This window comes from Coturnix japonica, chromosome 2 (genome assembly GCF_001577835.2).
Source record: "Coturnix japonica isolate 7356 chromosome 2, Coturnix japonica 2.1, whole genome shotgun sequence".
In the NCBI taxonomy this organism is placed as follows: Eukaryota; Metazoa; Chordata; class Aves; order Galliformes; family Phasianidae; genus Coturnix; species Coturnix japonica.
Genome location: NC_029517.1, coordinates 96,600,070 through 96,619,916, shown reverse-complemented (window position 1 = coordinate 96,619,916; position 19,847 = coordinate 96,600,070). Strand labels below are relative to the sequence as shown.

Sequence of the window (19,847 nt, the reverse complement as noted above, 5' to 3'; positions counted from 1 at the left end):
CCAGGATACCATTGGCCTTCTTGGCTACCTGAGCACACTGCGTTGAGTTGAGCATCAACTGACATCCATTTTCTCCACACATTCTTCCAGCTACTCTGCACCAAGCCTGTAGCATTGCCTGGGATCGTTGTGGTCAAAGTGCAGGACCTGCCACTTAGTCTTAGTTGAACTTCATCCTGCTGGCCTCAGCCCAGCTATCCAGCCGGTTCATATCCCACTAGGGATTTCAAAGAGATTTACAAAAAGGAGAGGAATCAACTTTTCATTCAGGTAGACAGCAATAGAGCAAGGGGGAATGGTTTTTAAGCCCAAGGAGGGAAGGTTTTGATTAAATGTCAGGGAGAAGTTATTCACAGAGAGAGCGTTAAGGTGCTAGAGCAGACTGCCCAGAGAGGCTGTGGACACTCTGTTCCTGGAGGTGTTTGAGACCATGTTGGATGGAGCCCTGGGCAACTTGGTCTAGCACTAGATCTGGAGGTTGGTGGCCCTGCCAGCAGCAGGGGGTTGGAACTTAATGATCCTTGGGGCCCTTTCCAACCCAAGCCATTCTGTGATTCTATGATCCTCACCTCTCCCCCAAAGCTGCACAGCTTCAAACTTATTACGGGGGAATAGCTGGGGAAGAGAGGCAATGCCAAACTAGGGCCTGTTTCCACTCCTCTTCATCTTTTAGGCCCCTTCTCTCCACTATACAGTGACAGGGCAGCGAATCCACCATTGTTTGGAATGAATCACCCCAGAGCCTTTCTTGCAGGTGTGGCAAGGAATTACTCTACCAACCTATCTCTTTCTCACACTCCCTGTTGCTCCTTAACCTCTCCCCCTCCTCCTTGAGCTCTGCCATTATACTGAGATCATCCACCTGCTCACACCTCACAGAGGTAGTATCGCAGCTGCCCTTCACCAGTATCAAAAGGTTCATGCACTCCCTTCAGATGGAGATCTGAACAGACACACTTTTGGACAGGAACACTGGGTCACAACATTCTTTTTGGCATGAGCTTTCTGACTAGTGGAAACCATGGTTAGATTTTTTGTCTGGAAGGCAACCGATAGGTGAGCATGTGTTCATAAATACTTCCCACTTTGACGCATGAACACCATGTATTTCTACGTTCCCAAAACGTTTACCATACAAGTTTTTAATACTTCTTGGTAGCAAAAGATCTGCTGCCAGCTGAATATTTGCCAACTGATCATCATAACAGGAAGGAAGATATTTAAAAAGCAAAACTGAGTCATACATCCCCCAAGATATGTGAGCCTAGGTAAGTGTATAACCTTTCACATTACATTAGTAGCTTTTAATTTCTAATTTACATCTGCTTTGCAAGTTTAAAATTTTCCTCCTATTATTTCTAACATTTTCAGTAGTAAAATATAAATGTAGAACTTGGATGTCTTTATTGCAAACAAACAAAAGAAAAGCCTGAAGAGTCTGATGGTGTATTTTTAAAGATTACATGTAATGACTACAATGAAATTGCTGAAATTCATATGTTATTCATTCAGCTTTACTACCACAGCAAAAAGGTTTAGATTAATTACTTCTGCAATATATTTGAAAAATGACTAAGCCAACTAATCTCATTCATCTATAAATGGAACAGCAGAAACAAGAATTTTAGAAGAACTTCATTTAGGATTGCCAAGGTTCTACTGACAAAGACAATCAGTATAAAGGAATTAGTACATTATATTAATGTAGTAACATAATGCTGGCATAAGTCCAGACTTGGAAAAATACACAAATCATTACAGAATAAAATGTGCTAGCTCCATTCTAAGGCTTCTGACTACGTGACTGCGTATCATCACATCTATATTTTTCAGTCGTCTTAGCTGGCTGCAGCCTGAAGACCGAGAAGGATCACCTTCAGTAATGACAAAGGTACCATACTGGTAGAAATATACTGAAAGAAACTGCAGAGCTTGATGAAGCAAATGGGAGACTTTAGACTTAAGAACTGTGAAAGCAAAATTTTACTTACTTAGAAAGGCCCAACAAACAAATGTGTATGAATAACTCATCTGTCCTTATTAAGAGGCAAGCATCCAGACAATTTGCAAGTTCATGCTTAACTAACATTAAAATGCTACAGAAACACAACTTTTGAATAAAATCAGAAGCTAAATGAGAAACTAAGCACTTTAAAAATTCAAAATAAAGAATCAATACCTTTGTTTATTATACTTTCACAATTTAGATTTTTTACACTAATAAATGCAGAATGACCTAGTGTGCAATTTAACACTATTTTTCACATACAGAATTTTTCACATACACATAAAGAATGGTGGACTGTATCCTTTTTCACTAATCTACATACTCATTGCCACATATGGCAACCTGCAATCAACTGTATATTCACATATACCTGTATATACCATAAAAAAACATCAGGACAGTATGAACTTCAATTTCCTTCCTGTTTGCTTACAATCCTCACTTACTAAAATAATTAGGTAATGAAAGAGAAGATCTGGTTTTGCAGCTCTTTAAAGGAATCTTTATCCTATTATTTATTCGGCAGCAATTCTACACTTTCTATATTTAAAACATATAAAAATGCTGCCTTACTGCCTCCCATAGTTTTTGCATAAAAATTTTATTTACATACTGTCTAGAGAAACAAGAATTCCTAAAATCACAAAGAAACACTATTATCAGGCATGCAAGCTGCTCCCATACAGTTGTCTCATATCACAGGAAGTAGGAAGAAAGCAATCTATTCACTGCTGTGAGAAACAGTATCTTAATAAAAACAGATTTTTTTTCTTTTTCTTTTTTTTTTGGTATGCAAATCTTTGCGGCATAACACATGTCTGGACGTTCATTTTCAAAATCTTTCATTCCCTTGTTTCCTTGATATTGCCAAATATACTTCAAGAAACTTCTTGGCAAGAATTAATGCATTTTATATCTGTAAAAAGGGAGAAAATCAACTTGCACACAATCTCTTCTGCACTTTCACCGACATACTGATATCACAAGCATGTTATGATGATACAAAGAAAAAAGTATATGGTTATGCTCTGTAAATGACCACTCTGAATATTCTGTTTCTTAGGAACAACAATGAAATTCAGTAAAATTATATACCATTGTTAAGTCTGCTTCAAAAGATAAAAATTCAGAAGTAATGGGCATAATGCAGCACTATGACTCTACTAAGCATTTGAAATTCCCTTTTTCCTAGATTTTAGGTGCCATAATAAAATAATGTAATTAAAATAAAAGCAAATGGCTCCTTTTGCTTTGAGGCAGTAACATGTAATGATTAAAAAATATTTTTTAGAACAGAAAAAAATTCCTGTATCATTTGGAGGACAGGAAACTGCATCTTGTGGAAGACCACCACCAAGCAGTTTCTTGCCCAAGTTTCCCCTTGTGGGTCACTAGAAGACCTACATCACCTTTGGGGAACAGGAAAGGGGTATGCTCATAGAAAGAGAAAGCAAATCATACTTACCTGACTCAAAACATACTGGAAGTAATGGAAGGCCAATCGAGTTCCACAGACTTTGGATAACCCACCTAACCTCTAACGACTTAAGAATTATAGCTGAAATCTACATCCAAAGTGCACGCCTACTGAGCAACTCGGGATTCAACCTCTACAGCCATGCAGTTCTCAGTGCCCAAACATTCCTCTCCTTCTTTTCACTTCCCTTGCTACTATAACACAATACCACCATGTCATAAGAGGAACTTAAGGGCAAGATCACAAACCTAATTTAGAGAAAGAATGCCGCAAACTTCACCTTACATTTTTTTCTTCATGCACAATGGTGGTGCCAAGCTTGGGGCTTTAAACAAAAGTAAGCAGCAACACTTTCTGATCAGTTCTCACTGTCCTTCTGAAAAAGATATTAGATTGGAGCCAGCCTACAGAGGCCATTAGACAGCTACACAGTCAAGCCAGCCAATTATCATTTTAAAAGCTTTGGACTAAGTAAGAAATAAAACCCATCAGCTGTATTTCCCACCTTGATACTGGAAATTAATTTAGCCATTAACGAGCACATTCTGTTTTGTGAACCATTCCTAGACAGTTTTCATAGAGACAGTAAAAATACAGAACATATAAACACTAACCTTGTTTCTTTTAGCCCTTCTTTCTGAATGACTTCCAGTATTTGTTTTGCGGTCATTGGTGAGTTGGGATACTTTTCCAATGCCTGAAAATAAATAATAAATGTATAAGTGACACGACAGCTGTCCTGCGGATCTGTAAGGTTATAAACCATGCAGTTTTCATACAGTCATTTGCAAAAGACAAGGAATGCTAGTCTTGAGATCNAAGTGACACGACAGCTGTCCTGCGGATCTGTAAGGTTATAAACCATGCAGTTTTCATACAGTCATTTGCAAAAGACAAGGAATGCTAGTCTTGAGATCGGAGTCCTTTGTCTGTTGGAAGGCCGGGAAACTGTATTAAGACTCAAGGTTACTTGCTGCTTGTGTGCCTCATCTGCAATATTGCCTGGGAAAAATTCTTACCAGGTTCCAGATGAAAAGTTGAAATATGCAACTAATTTGATCACAGAGCAACAAGAGCAATAGAATTTCTTTCAAGGAGAAGGGAAAACAAACAAAAAGCAAGAAACAACGGGACATGTTCCAACACTGACAGTTCTGTGATACCATGATGTTCCCCTCCCCCTCTCCTTTTTTTTTTTTTTAAATTACATTACAACTATCTGAGGCCATTTGAATATTTGACACTTAGGTTTTATTGTGACCTCAGAAGTAATCAAACAAACAAACAAAAAAAGAATTGACTCAACTAGGGTAAAACATTGTTTCCAAAAACAGTGAAAAATGAAGTAGTCAGAACAATCACAGCACACAAGATGCTACATGACAGAGAGCAGTGTATTTTTCCAGTTCAACTCAGTTTTCCACTCCTTTGCCTTTTCCAATCAAAGTAACTCGTTCCTCTTTTCACATACAGTCATTTTGTACAGAATTTTCTGCTTCCCCACTTCCTTTTGTCCCAATCATTTTTTAGCTATTAAACAAACGGCCACTCTTCGCTCAGGTCAAGTGCCAGACTGACAGCCCTGGAAAAGGAAACCTTTCAGTCAACAATAAAAGGTGCAGTAACAGCAATGCAAGCTTCCCAGAGCATCTCACCACCATTATCTCAGCCAGAACCTGCATTTCTACCATGGGCAAACAAGACACCAGTTCAGTTTCCAGTCTTGCCTGATCCTGGGCTTCTCTCTAGTAGTTAACAAATAAAAGCAATTGTGCAAGTTGCTACTACTGTGTGGATACCTGCCCACTAGAAACCAACAAATCATATCACACTAGTCAGCAGTCTGTGAAGGGAGCCATCCAGGGCTGTAATTCAAACAGCTCATACGAAGCCAAAGCCTCTCAACTCGCTACCAATTGACCAGCACTGCCCTTTTCCATCATTTTATAATTCTAGCCTGCTGCAGCCTGTTCTCCCCTTTCTCATCCAAAACACAGTTTACCAAATCCTTTGGTTCTTTTGTTGCAGATGAGCTTCTTATCCATTATCTTTCAGCTCCACAGAGAAAAATGCAGAAGTGAGGGCTGCACTAGAAAAGGTCTAGGAGCTGAACTGAGCTCATCTCGTGTACATCAATAGGCAAGATTCAAAAGGGACCTGTCAGGAAAGGAAAACCGAAAGATGACTTGAAAAGAGAAAAAAGAATGGATAGGAAAGACTATGACAATGAGTAAGCACAGAGAGAACTGCACAGAGAAAAGGGCCACTGCTCAGCAGTGCAAGAGAAATGGTATGACATATTATGGAGAGAACGATGAAGCACATTGGAAAAATTACACTGAAGATAAAGATGAGGATGAGAAGAGATTTACATATAGGAAAAAATTGAAAGTTTGACCTTAGAAAAGTCAACAAAGATAAGGGACAAAGTCAAATGAGAATACACCAAAACACAGGGAAAAGAAGGGAACAGAACTGAACTGGGAACATTCCAGAGGGCAAACTGGAAAGAACAGAAGAGGAAAACTACACTGTACTGGACACAGCTATGTAGGAAACTGTTTGCACTTGAAAGCGGGGTTACTCACTGTGGAGGATTCCCTGTTTCTCTTCCTGAGTACAGGCCCCTCAGCACACCTGGGCAGCTCCTCCCTGCAAGTGAGAAAATTTGGGTAGCCCTGTCCCCTTCTCTACAACATCACATCCTACTCTGTAGAGTCAGTCAAAGAGCCAAGTATTACCACGTGTGTTTGACAGTAACGGGAAGGAAACAATAAGACTACGCAAACATCAGCAGTCCGTCGTCCTGGACAATGGAGAAGGGAGAGCAGTTTGTGCTGAGGAAACTGCACTGAACTGGTTGTAGAAACAATGGCCAGACAGAGGGATATGGAAGATCATCTTCATCGAACAACAATGAAACCAACGAGCAGGATGCATAACACTACTACAGAAAGTTTAACCAAACCCACAGGGCAGATTTCAAATACCACACTATGAAGGGAACACATTCAGGGTATAATGACAAACTGAGACGCGGAGTATGTTAGACAGGCTGAACGTGCCGGAGCAAACAATTGCCCATTGTGTGGACTTATTTTACTGCTGGACATGTCGCGTGGGCTGCAGTTCACACACCCTATGAATTTAATTCTCTTCATCTAACCCTTTAAACAGAGGCCTGTTATTTAAAGAACTGTTCATATCCTAACTGAAAAGCATAAATTCTCCAATTCAGACACTACTTAATTTGAAAACCATTTCTCATGCACTTGATTAGGTTTTCTTTATCAGAACAAAGATTAATTTAAGAGTACCTTAGCTAGGATGCCTGTTTCTGCCCCCTCCATCTTGTACTCTCCACTTGCATCTTTTAGTCTAACCATTTATCACAGTAAAATAATAATAATAATAATAATAATAATAATAATAATAATAATAATAATAATAATAATAATAATAATAATAATAATAATAATAACTTGAAAAAACATTTCAATGACAACCCCAATATTTTCTTCCCTCTAGTTATGGAAAACAGCATTGGAATATTATTTAAGAGTCTGTGAGCTAATGAATACACTGAACTGATAATTGCACGAGTGTCTCTTGTTTCCATACCTCACCATTAACATTACTAAAAGCCCGCAATCCTTTTTGCATCTCTAGACTTTAAAAAATAATATCAGAAATTCAAAACGAATTACCAACTGTCCCTTAAGGCAAATAAAACACTAAAATGCAGTAGCATACTTGAGTCACAGACTGCTGGGTCAGACAAACTAATGCACGTTGGAGGAGGAAGCCTTTATCTGTTTCAACTATCTTTCTCCTTCCTCCCACTCCATCCACCAACACTCGTACAGTGTATGGGCAGTGACTAATAATGCTGGAATTAAAATAAGCCAAAGGACTGTCATGAAAACTATGGTTGTTTTGATGTGTTTTGCTGCAAAGGACAGTGGTGGAAGAATGGTTTCACTGACTGCAATCTCTATCACCGAGGATCAAATATGCTCTATTTATTCCTGCCATTCAACTACAGCCTTAAAAAGGGACGGCCACTAAATAACTGGGACAAATGATTAGATACCCATCAGGATAACCTACAAAAGAACAGATGGAGACATTGCACTGAACACGTTCTTGGTGTTCATTCCAACTCTGGTTAATACCTCAAAGAGAAGGCAACTTAGATCCTATGAAGCACTAGCAGAAGAAATCAAACCTCCCTGCAATTGGCAGCAGCCTGACAAACTGGTTGACCTGCACATACCAATGCACAACTACAGCAATATTAAACAACTGCATGAATGCCATGAATGCACACATTCCCGGTTCCAGCTGAAAAGACTTGTCAGTTACATATTTCTAGAAGAAGTCAAAATTCCCTTACTCAGCAGGGGCATGTATATCTTATGTACATCTACGCTGCTCCAAAATTGTTAGGTGCTACCCTGGAGAAAAGGCACTTTCCATTGAACTGGTAAAAAAAGGACTGTGAAGGAATCAGAAAATTCTGAGCTCTTCATAAGAGGCAAATTCTGTATGCTCAGATAACCTATGGAATGGACAGAATGGCCAATTTAGTTTACATGTATAGCTGCTTGAATTAGATCTGCTCAACCATTTGCAACTCAGCCACTAGAGGGAACACAAGCAGAGGAACAGCATGTAGAAAGAAAAACTAGAATGTAAAGCTTGCCACTCACATTGTCCTGCAAAAATAAAGAAGCTTTGCCAGAGAAATAGCCGTTATTCCTGCATCTAGGTGTCATGATGTTGACGGAAAATGATGTTTCTAAAGACAAACCTAGCATAGACCGAAACAGTGCTGTGGTCCAAAAGCAGCAGCTTGGTCCATTGGTTTTGGTGATACTGGTCATCGCGTACAGTGAGACTGAGGCAAGCCTTTTTCTGCAAGCTGCCCACAGGGATCTGAAGGTCAGACTGCTGACAAAACTCAGAATCATTTTATCATATCTGCTTAGTCCAACAATATGCTGAGCCACTGCGCACAAACTGAAGCAGTTCTCTTTAGAACGTTATTTAAATAATTCAGGAGGAGAAAAAGGAATGGTACAATTATTGCCAGAGCTCCCACTCAGCAGCTAAAACACAAGTAAGGCTAAACTGCGCAACAGACATTCTTTACTGCTCAAAAAGAGAAGGGTAAATAGAAGAACAGAAAAATATCTTTCCTTCTCCTAAGTAGAATACGCATCATCTTTTCTAGACACCCATTCCTAAGTTAATGAATTGAAAGATGGAATTCTGAACAGGGTACAAGAACAGCATTCTGGAATAAATCCAGCATTGTCTTTTCCAGCTGCTTGAGTGAGGTTAACAGGAGGACTGACTTCTATTGTGGGAAATTCCCCACTCAAATCTTTTGTATTCATTTTTGATTAACGGCTTTAGTCATTGGGGAATTATGGGCAGCCTGGTAAAAGTTCAAAGCCCTTTGTGCAAAGAAAGATGGGTAAATGGTTAGGAGAGGAGAGGAGAGGGTACGGATTGGACGCAGAGCTGGAGAAGAAAGGAATTGGATAGAGATGGATGAGGAAGAGAAAACAGAAAGACTGGGAGCAGAAAGGGTGTACAAAATGTGAAGAGGAAAGAGGGAATAACAAGGGAAGATACACTACAAGCTATTTTAACAGTTCTCAAACAGAGAGTTCATGGAGCTCTTGCTGATGGTGATTAAGAGAAAGGTAAAGGGTAATTTCCAAGTACTAAAATATTAAAAGAAGATGAAATTGGAGTAATAACTCTCCTCACAGGCCTTTTGTCTTTATGCAAACACTGTTACTGTAAGGAAGTTACAAAATTTGAGCGGAGATAGTTGCACTTCATCAGGGATGTCTTTCATGCTCTACACTACACATTTGTCTTTGTAATTCATGCTTCATTACAGCAGAAAGAAAAGCAAAATCAAGCACAGAAAGGAACAAAGATGCGAAAAGAGCAAGATAAACACATGAAAACACCTAAACTTGCTGAAATACATTAAATGAAGTTTTAACATCACTTCTGTGCTCGCTTACTAATCCACACTTATTTTAGGTTCCAAGGTAAAACTTCCGACACTGAAAGCTCAAATGGTTAAAGCACCCTTCGAATCCATACTCCCCAGCCCTCTTCCAATCAAAAGCATTTTAGCATGGTTCCTTTAGCATCAACTAGAGGCAATAACAATTTCTAATGCAGAATTGTTTGCAAGTTGGTCTGAAATAGCCTACCTTTTCTAACCCACCAGAAACACAAGGCAATATCATCTCCTAAACTACTGAATGAAAGAAAAGAGAAAGAAAGAAGCGTGTTTTTATTTCACTCCATTTCTCTGACCAGCTTGTCTGAAGCTTGCTCTATTTCTGAACCCTTTTATTGGTTTTATTTATCCATTTACAACTTCACACTTTAAACTGATAGAAAGGCAGCAGTGCTGCTTTGGAAATTCTGAATAAACCATACACTTGATATTTTGAATTCAAGAGAAACTGGGTTACAAATCATTTAGAATTAAAAATATAATAATGTTATTACTTTTAAAAGCCAATGTCCTATCAGTAAAGATATCCTGGCACCGCTAGCAGTCTCATCCATCACACAAGAAAATGTATGTAAAGTTTTCAACTCTTGACAACTGGCATCCTCTAACAACTCACAAATCTGGTCTAATATAATGAAAGAAAAGGAGGCCTTCATATTTCTCTCCCTACTGATGTAAGCAGTCTGCCTGAGCAATCAGGAGCTTTCACTGAAAGGATTTGTTGGCACAGGTCTGTGAACACCTTCATAACTCTAACAGGATCAACTCAGTGAGTACGCAAGACTCTATCAACAGGAGGCGTGAGATGAGGATCAAAGATACATATCCCAGTGAGCATGATATCAAACTTTCTACCCTGGAATGGGTTCCACTATTAGTAGAAATACTAGCAATAACTTTAGATCAAGTGGCAAAGCATCCAAACTCTGATGGTGCAGTACAGCTCCTGACGACTTCTGCTTAGCCATGCAAGCCTTACCTCTTCTCGCTTTATATCACAGCATTCCATTGCCTCTCTCTGCTCAGCCTTTCTCAGCACACAAAGTGATACTCTTGCCTTTTGAGGTACTGCAATACCTGCAACCTTTCCACATCCCTACTGAAAAAAAAAAAAAACAAAAAACAAAAAAACACAGAAAAACTTTCTTCCCTGTTCTTTACCACAGTACACTCTCACAGTACATCCCTATGTTCTCTACATCCTGATGCATTAGCACATTGATACAGATATGTTTCGTTGCTGTGGGCTCCCCAAAACCAAACACAGGTACAAGGTCAAGGTGGCCCAAATATGCTTAGTAGGAAGCCAGCAGCACATTGTAGCTCTGAGATGCTGACAGGTCAAATTGCATTGTGAACCTTCTACAGCTTGTAGAATATACTCTCTATCTATTAAGTTTAGAAAATTAGTATAAAAGTTTCAATTTCAGTATCAGTGCAGTCAGCTGAAAAACATGGGTCAAAGCTGTTTACAGTAATGAATTGTTATTCCAGAGAAGGGACCAGCTTTATCACCCCAAAATGTACTGAAATCTATACTAGTTCAGTGATCAAACAGGCCACAATCCTGAAATGCCTCTAATTCCAGCAGGGATAAAAATTCCCCTTTTGTTCTTCCCTGTGTACAAAATGAAGAGAGGCCATGCTTAGGTGACTGGGACTAATGGGGTGGAATGGATACGAGTTCCCTGTCAGCTGCCTTTATGCTACAGATAACAGAAGAAAGAGCTACCAGCAATGTGAACGAGCTCATCACTACACATGGAACAATACAAAAACAATAAGAAGCACCAAACTGCAACCATAGTTACTACCCTATACAGTTTGCTTTATTGAAAGCTGATACCCATTTGTTTTTGGTTTTTTACATGCTGGAAAAAGCACTGCTGCATGACCAATGTTACAGCACAGAAAAATAAAATAAATAAATAAATATGAAGAGTAAAACTTCCCATAAAAATCAATAGAGAAAAATGTGTATGTGCTAGTTTTAAAAGCCTTCATTGCTTAATTTCCTCAGGCAAATGTAATGTGTAAGGGTTACTTTTAATGTGAGAAATAAAATTCCTACTGGCTACTCTCTGAATGCAGCAGATTTAACAAGAGGTGACAGTTACGCCGATTTTGTTGCCATTGCTTTATTACCAGAGCTTATCTTGTTCGACAGTGTCCTAAAGATACAGATCCAACATTTCCAGAAGGTGAAGAAAAGGAGAAAAAAAAAAAAGAAAAAGGAGAGGAGAAAAATAAAAATAACGAGTCTGGAATCATAGCAGAATACAAATCAACCATTTTAAGTACGCACTCTAACTAAATATTCCTACCTATCAGTTCTGGCCATTTCAAGTATTTTAACCAGGTAAAAATCACCTACTAAAAAGATAAGACAAGCTTCATGCTGCAGCTGACACTGACTCCACTGATGTAATGTGAATATATTTAAGCAGCCAAGAAGCACTTCTCTTCATGCTAATAAAATATGGCTGATGACAATAACCACGTAAATAAAACTGATACATTTATACTTCCATTTTAATTCTACAAGATAAACGGCAAGAAACTACCTCATGAAACTTGCAGCACGTTTTGATGCTTACGTGAAAAGCCAATATAAGAGCCATTGATCCTCTTCACTTCACAGAGAAAGTCCATAAACTCCACAACTCAGCTGTTTGCTCTGTTTTTCCCTCACAGGATGATACACAGCACTGCTCCCTTCAGATTAATAAGTAAGCAGAGATGCAGAAAATGACTAAGAGTATTTCTTAGAAACTTTATCCCCGAAAGAAAGAGCAGACTCTGTCTAACGCATGGAAAACATGGAAAGCAATTCCTGGAAGGCATACAGCAAATGATAGAGCCAGGGAAAAGGAAAAAAAAAATAAATCTCTTGCAATTGCAAGGAAAAAAAAAAGTCTCTTTTAGTTCCCTGAGCCCACCTGTTCAAGTACTGGAGGCAAAACGGAAAACAGAACCTCCACAAACCTGAAAGCTCTGCAGTTTGGTTGATGGTGGGGTTGCTTTTGTTGTTGTTGTTTTCTTTATTGTTTGGTCATTTTTGTTTTGTTTTAATAGGAGTTATACTTTCTCTTCACAACTGGCAATACAAAACAGTATTTTCTTGTGCATTATATACATTCTTCCATCAGAGCTACACAATGATTTCATATAAGTTTTTATTATTTGGAATCATGACATCACTGCATGTTCACTAGCACAACCCAGATCTACTGCTTAAATTGCTCTGAGAGCAGATAATGATAAGTCATGTTTTTGAACTAAAGAAATACAGCCTTCTCATAGAACATGTAAAGAGAGAATTCTTTTGTTAGCTGTCAGTGGGATTTTGCTAAATATATAATGGTTAGTGTCATAACAAAGATCAGCCATCATGTTATAGCATTTATCTTCATGAGTGAAGAGAGGAAGGGCTACTGTGATTTATTCCATGTCTCCTCATGAGACGATTAATGTCATAAAAGATTAGCCTTCAGTATTGACTTGTACACATAATAAAATATAGGGTTGGAGTGGGATGCTAGGAGGTTTTAATTGCCACAAATTTGGAAGCCCACATTACTTACAGATGGCACAGTTGACAATTACTCATCTAAGATTTTCAAAAATAGAAGAATATTCTATGGTTCACTAACTCATATCCATTTTATGTCACTTGTTCAGTCCTTCTTACCAGTCCTTCCACGCAATTCTTTCCCCCATCTCATCACCCAGGTCCACCCACAGTCGTCCTGTTAAACATAACATTTAATGCAGAACATAGTGGTGGTCTGCAGTGATACTTGTAGCATCTGTTTAAAGGTTTGAAAAATACACTGTTTAGCAACTATTACTAAGAAACATTTGTCGCAGTAGTCAGACTAGTAAGCATGTACGATGGCTGTCTGCATTTGCATTCACTTACAAACATATAAATAAAAATTAGGATATAAGGAGCAGCTTTCCCCAAGTTCTGAAAACAGTTACATGATCATTTCTTCCCCAGGATCTTCTAAACTAACCTGACCATCTCAAACTTACATTAATGACCTCTAAAAACTACTTTACTTTGAAGAAAGTGTATCAATATTACATTGCTTACTGCTTCTGGCTGGTTGTAAAATGACAGCAACTTTTCAGATTATACTGTGAACATCATGATAAGTAGATGATAAGTAGAAGTTCTCTTAAAGAGGAAATAATTATTTTTCCTCAAAATGGAGCACAAATTTTCTGTATTTTCTTAAATCTTTGTTTTCTGGATACTGCTACACTGGGTGAAATTTAATCCTTCATATGAATGTTTTTTGTTTTTGTTTTTCTGTTAAAAATAACAATCCTTTGCCATTGGTTTGCGTCAAATATAGCGAGCTATTAAAGTTCTCACCACAAGCATTATTGTTATCTAGGTTTCTTGAATGCTGACTCAGACATTTTTATCAGGCTGTTAATTACAGCCACATAAGTTATAATCAGCAACTGAGGCCAGCCCTGTCATTGGGACCAGCCACATCACATGGTAGCAGTATGGAAGGTAAAGGCAGGGAAGAAGTATCGTGAAAGCAAAGGATGCTTCTAATTGATAGTGAGTGGGCACAAGAGAAAGATCAATGGAACCTTATCAGTACAGCTGCCTTCCAACTGACTGCTGATTTCCCTTACAGGTTTCAACCAAGGAGCAATCACTTGGTATTGGCAAACCAATTCAGTGAGGCCTCCAGCCTATGAAGAAGAAAGATGAACTGTGACCTCAGAACTGGTCTAGGTAAGAAGACAAAACATTCATTGTTAAAACAACAGTTTGTAATCAGATCTCAAAGCAAAATACAGAATGCCTCTTCCTCCATAAGGGAAAAAACTGAAAACGTTCAGGACAATCTGTAGTTGTGGAGGCTCCCAACTCCTGAACCTGTTTGAAGGCATTATTGCAAACTACATGCTCAGATTCCCAAAAATCAAGCTGGACAATAGCTGAGCAGGCTGCAGTGGGAAATGACCAGCAGTCATACATCCCACAACTCCAACCACTGAGGTCTGGAATCACAAGGAAGTAACTAATCAACAGAGAGAAACCATAGAGGATTTTCTAAGGGAAAACAAATATACAGACCTTTTAAAGTTAGGCTTCCTTCCTGTTCAAGGCAAACATCTACCTTTAAGGGTCATTAACTTCACAGTGTATTTCTTACCTAGGACTCTTCACTGTCTGTTAATCAGATTTCACTGCCAAAAAAGAACACTCAAAAAAGCGAAACCACGAAGGGGCAAAATATGGCTGAAGTCTATTTGGCATGTTTTTCACAGTTTCCTGTAAGCATCAACACACACACATTCATATATCTGAGGATCTGAGTTTTCCTAAAGTCACATCTCCTAAGGAAATGCGGCAGTATCTAATTGTCATCAGCTCCTAGGGAATGCTACTGGCAAATAATTTCTGTGGCTGTGGGGTTTAGACACAACATTTCAGATTTAGAATTTTAAGAGATTATATTCATGCCTGTTTGAGCTAAATCTTCAATTTCTCCCCAAAAGAGGCAAGGAACAGAAAAATGAGAACTGTTTTACACAAAGGTTGCATAGCTTCAGCTTGGGCTTCCAGTGTAACCACTGAATTCACACCATACCCTTGAACCAACTTGAGCTGGTACGGAGATACGTCTCAGATCTAGGAATGCAATCTTTATTTAATTATGTCAGGCAATCTTATCCAAAGATATAAAAGTATACACAGAGAATTTAGGCACTATGTTCTTGAAGGTTAAAACAAAAATAAATTGCACTGTTCAGAACCACAAGAAAACTGTCACTTCTTCAGCACTGCATCAGACAGACTTCTGGACACAAAAGATTCCAGGATATACACATTTTCTGCAGTTCTATAAAACAACATGGACAAGATCATTTGAAATTCATTCTGAAAAATCTTATTACCAAAATGGATGAGAGAATATTGCAGAAGACAAACTGGTCTTTTGAATTATTTCATAGGGATTATTTATAATTTCAACAATAATACTTTGGCTGAGATAGCCTACACCGCAAATTGTTCTTGATGGAACACAACATAATAAAAACACAGTATTTTGTTTCCAAGACAAAGGTTCTGTCTTTTACAGATGAGAAAAGACATCATTTTATTTTTTCATTTCCAACCTTAAGGTTTGAGAAGCAACCAGACTCGAAAGATGAAGATGGGGGCTTCAGTGGGTTACCTCATTACACAAAATGGTTGCAAAACAAATAACTAAATAGAATGTAGTTTTATCATAGAACTTAGAAGTATTTCTATTCTATTTCCTTCACTTTCAGTCATAGATTTTTTTTCCCTCTCCTCTGTATTCACCACTCTCCATTGGTAAAAGAATATTCCCCTCTCTTCTTCACAGTTTCCCAAAGCAGCACGACTGAGTACATCAGCATTACTCAGGCACACTCCCTTTTTACCACAGCATGCCAGCAAACATAAACTCTGTTTCATTTCCTTCTACTAATCCCAGAAAATGTATGCAAGCACTAAAAGTAACAAGCATTATATCTATTATTATGTATGTCTGCAGCTTTTAAATAAAAATCATTTATTTCAGAACATTAATCCTCGGAATGCTTTCCCCAGATCCCTCTTCTGCCACTCTGAAATTGTTCTCTAAAATTAATTCCAACATTTAACAACACTTTAACTAACACATGAAACTTCTTGCCATAACAGCTCTCAGACTGTTGGTAACAGCAAACAGGTGCAGTGATTATATTAAATAGAAAAAGACACCTCTCAATCTCTTTGCAGCTCTTTGAGGAGAATTTCCCAACTGCTGTGTGTGTATATCAGCCTCCACGATCTCAGCAGCCTCTTTTACAGTTCTGGCTCAGAATGAAAATAGGAATATTATTTTACTGCAACGTTACTTTAAACAGCTTGAAACATTCTCCTGCAGCACTGACACTAATATACTCGGGATACTGTAGAAACCAAGTTGATCCTCATTAAAGGAAATACACACATCCAGATATTAAATATATAAAATATCTAGCTTTGTGTGTATATACATACGTACGTATAATTAACAGAAGTGTTAAAGATTTCAGAAATCAAAGCAAGTTGAGTATCTTTTGGATTGTTTGGCACATCATCTCCAAGCATGGCAGATAACCCCACATATAAATGGAAACAAAAGTGTTCTCTACTGCAACATGTCACCTCTTTTGTTAGAAGTTAATCTCCAAAAAAAAAAATATCCCACTGAGGTAAACTAATTTGAAAGATCAGGATATCTTTGTTTTTTTGTTTTGTATTTGGAGGTACTGGAGCAGGTCCAGAGAAGGGCAACGAGGCTCATGAAGGGCTTGGAGAATCAGCCCTATGAGGAGAGGCTAAGAAAGCTGGGGCTGTTTAGTCTGGGGAAAAGGAGGCTGAGGGGAGACCTTATTGCCCTCTTCCAGTATCTGAAAGGTTCTTACAGTGAGAGTGGGGCAGGTCTCTTCTCACTGGTGACAAGTGACAGGACGAGGGCAAATGGCCTCAAGTTGCGCCTGGGCAAGTTTAGGTTGGATATTAGGAAGAACTTCTTTACAGAAAGGGTAGTTAGGTACTGGAATAGGCTCCCCAGGGAGGTGGTTCAATCGCCATCCCTGGATGTGTTTAAGAGCTGTTTGGATGTGGTACTCAGGGATATGATTTAGTGTAGGGTTTTTAGAGTTAAGGTACTGGTTAGGCTGCAGTTGGACTTGATGATCTTCGAGGTCTTTTCCAGCCTGGGTAATTCTACGATTCTATGATTTTAAACAGACTAAAAGACAACAAGACAATACTCTTCTAGTCCACCTTCCAAATCCATACAAAGTAACCCCGATCAAATGCTTTGATTCTATTATTTCAAAATGTTTTTGGTTTTTTTTTTTTTTTTCCTAGTTTCTTCACCTTCTGCTGTTGTAGATTTCGACCCCATGGCTCACAGACAGCTGGAAGAGTCCACAAACCAGATAGCTCAAATGACTGCTCAGACACTGACATTAATCCTTAATGTCTCTGACTATGCCCACTCCTCTCATTGCTCACCCCATGCGCTATATCCTGCAACCTTCAGACAAACCAACACGTACTCATTCACTTCTCGTATATTTATGTTCTCTTTCATTGGACAAGTCCCCAGGCAGCCCTGTATGAGTTCAGCAGTCTCCTCAGTGTCGCCGCTGCTGCGACCTGGAGGCTAAATTAATAACCCACAATGAACATCAAACACTTACCGCAACGGACTGATCACAGCACACGCACTGAAAGGTACTTAGTAAATGCAGCAATCATCAGCAATGGATGAGTAATGGATGTATACAGCACGCAGTAACTTGCACAGTCAGACTGATAAAAATCTCCAAATTTACCTTGTGAAGTCACAGCACTCTACTTCTTAAGTGCTCTTAGTACTCTAAAAAAGAACGTTTTAACATCACAACCACTTAGTGAAGCTCACTGAGTCCCTGGCACACTCTATCACAAGGAGCACAAAAGATCCTTCATCATAGGAAAACTGCAGTGTTGTAACTAGCTTAAACCAGTAATTCCATTTTCTCTCAGTATCTATTCTTTGAGGGCTGATCATACGCTCTGTAAACCACAGCATTCACCAACAGACCTTAACTATGGAAGATGAACATCACTCTGCACCAGACACATGGTTGGTTATCACTGACAAGTTCCACTCAGATGGGTAACTCTCCTTCCAAAAGCAACACAGAAATTGGCAGTGAGATGGTTGATCTCTGAGCACTGACAGGAAAAAAACAATATTTTAACATGAAGAATCTAGTTTGCAAGGTGAAAAAACAAACAACTGAAACTCTGCAGAGCTGACAGTAGTGTCCATTTCTTGCTGTTGCTGCTTCCCCAGAGGATGCTGGGGCTCATTATGGGCAGACTGAATATCCGAGGCATTCAGACTCTGTCTTTGATTCTCCCAGTCAGACTCACAGAGTTGTAAACCAATACTTGACATAGCATATACCATTTGGATGGCTAAATCAGGAATCTGATGGAGCAGGACAACATCAAAACAGGAATCTTTATTCAAACTTTCCATGAAATATTACCTACTGGGATACCTGGCAAAAAGTACTTCACCCATTGCTCAAGAGGCTACTGTTGGACTGCGATCTATATTCAAAGTCTCCAGCTGCTCACATGTATTGAGTTTGTGCAATGAGGTTTTGGTAGCAGGAAGCTGCAGGAGTCGCTTCTGTGAGCAGAGCCCAGCAAATGCCCAATGGTAGATTTAGTCCCATCAATTGGGATGCACCGCTGAGCCCATGAGTGACATTGTTTACGCCCCTGGGAGAGCAGATTTAAGAAAAAGAAACTGCTGTGCAGTGGCAGATGGGAGAGAGGAGTAAGAAAACATGAGAGAAACAACCATGCAGACCCTGAGGTCATTGCAGAAGGAGGGCAGGAGGTGCTCCAAGCACAGAGCAAAAGTTCCCTGCAGCCTGTGCAGAGGCCCATGGTGGAGCAGGCTGTCCCCCTGCAGCCCATGGACAACGTAGGAAGCAGATCTCCACATACAGCCTGTGGAGGAGCCCATGGTACAGCAGTGGATCTGGCCTAATGGCTGTGGCTTCCTTCACGGACAGCCTCCACAAAAGCAGCCCCAGGCTAGAGCTGCTGCCTCTGGAGAGAAGCCTATGTTGGGACAGGAGGGTTGGGGGGCCTGCCGCCTGTTGAGACCTGCACTGGAGCAAACCACTTCGGAAGGCTGGGCCCTGTGGTGTTGAAGCAGTGCTTGAAGAGCTGCTGTCTGTGGAAAGGATCAGTTTGGGAACGATCCCATATTGGAGCAGAGAAAAAGAGTGGCAATAAAGGAGTGGCACAGACAAAGCATTATGGACCAACTGCAGGTCCCATTCTCCTTTCTGACCCAGGCAAGGAAGTAGAAGGTGATGGATGGGGGGAAGGTGGTTTTAGTTTATTTTTTTAGGTCACACTCACAGAGCTGCAGTTTGTGGTTTGCTGTCCAAGTAGATACAAATAATGACAGGTCTTCCTCAGGGGGTCAGTACTGGGACTGGTGCCATTTAATGTCTTTGTCAGCAATACGGACAGTGGGACTGAATGCACATTCAGCAGATTTACCAAGTACACCAAGCTGTGTGGTGTGGTCAACATGATGTAAGGCTAAGAAGCCAACCAGAGGAACCCTGACAGGCTTCAGAGGAGGGCCCATGAACTTCATGAAGTTCAATCCCAAGCACAAATACAAGCTGAGCAGATAATGGATTGAGAGCAGCTCAAATTCTTCACTGAGGACAGTGATAAATTGCAACAA

General features: G+C 39.5%; 1 protein-coding gene across 1 annotated transcript in view; it reads right to left on the bottom strand.

The window, feature by feature from the left end:
- Positions 1-19,847, bottom strand: part of ASXL3 (ASXL transcriptional regulator 3) — a 129,475-nt gene that overhangs the window by 97,709 nt on the left and 11,919 nt on the right. Inside the window, exons 2-3 of the mRNA XM_015855545.2 lie at positions 4,100-4,182; positions 3,837-3,839 (exon numbers count right to left, since the gene is read on the bottom strand). Of these exons, the coding sequence (XP_015711031.1) occupies positions 3,837-3,839; positions 4,100-4,182 (86 nt within the window). The remainder of the gene's footprint in view (positions 1-3,836; positions 3,840-4,099; positions 4,183-19,847) is intronic.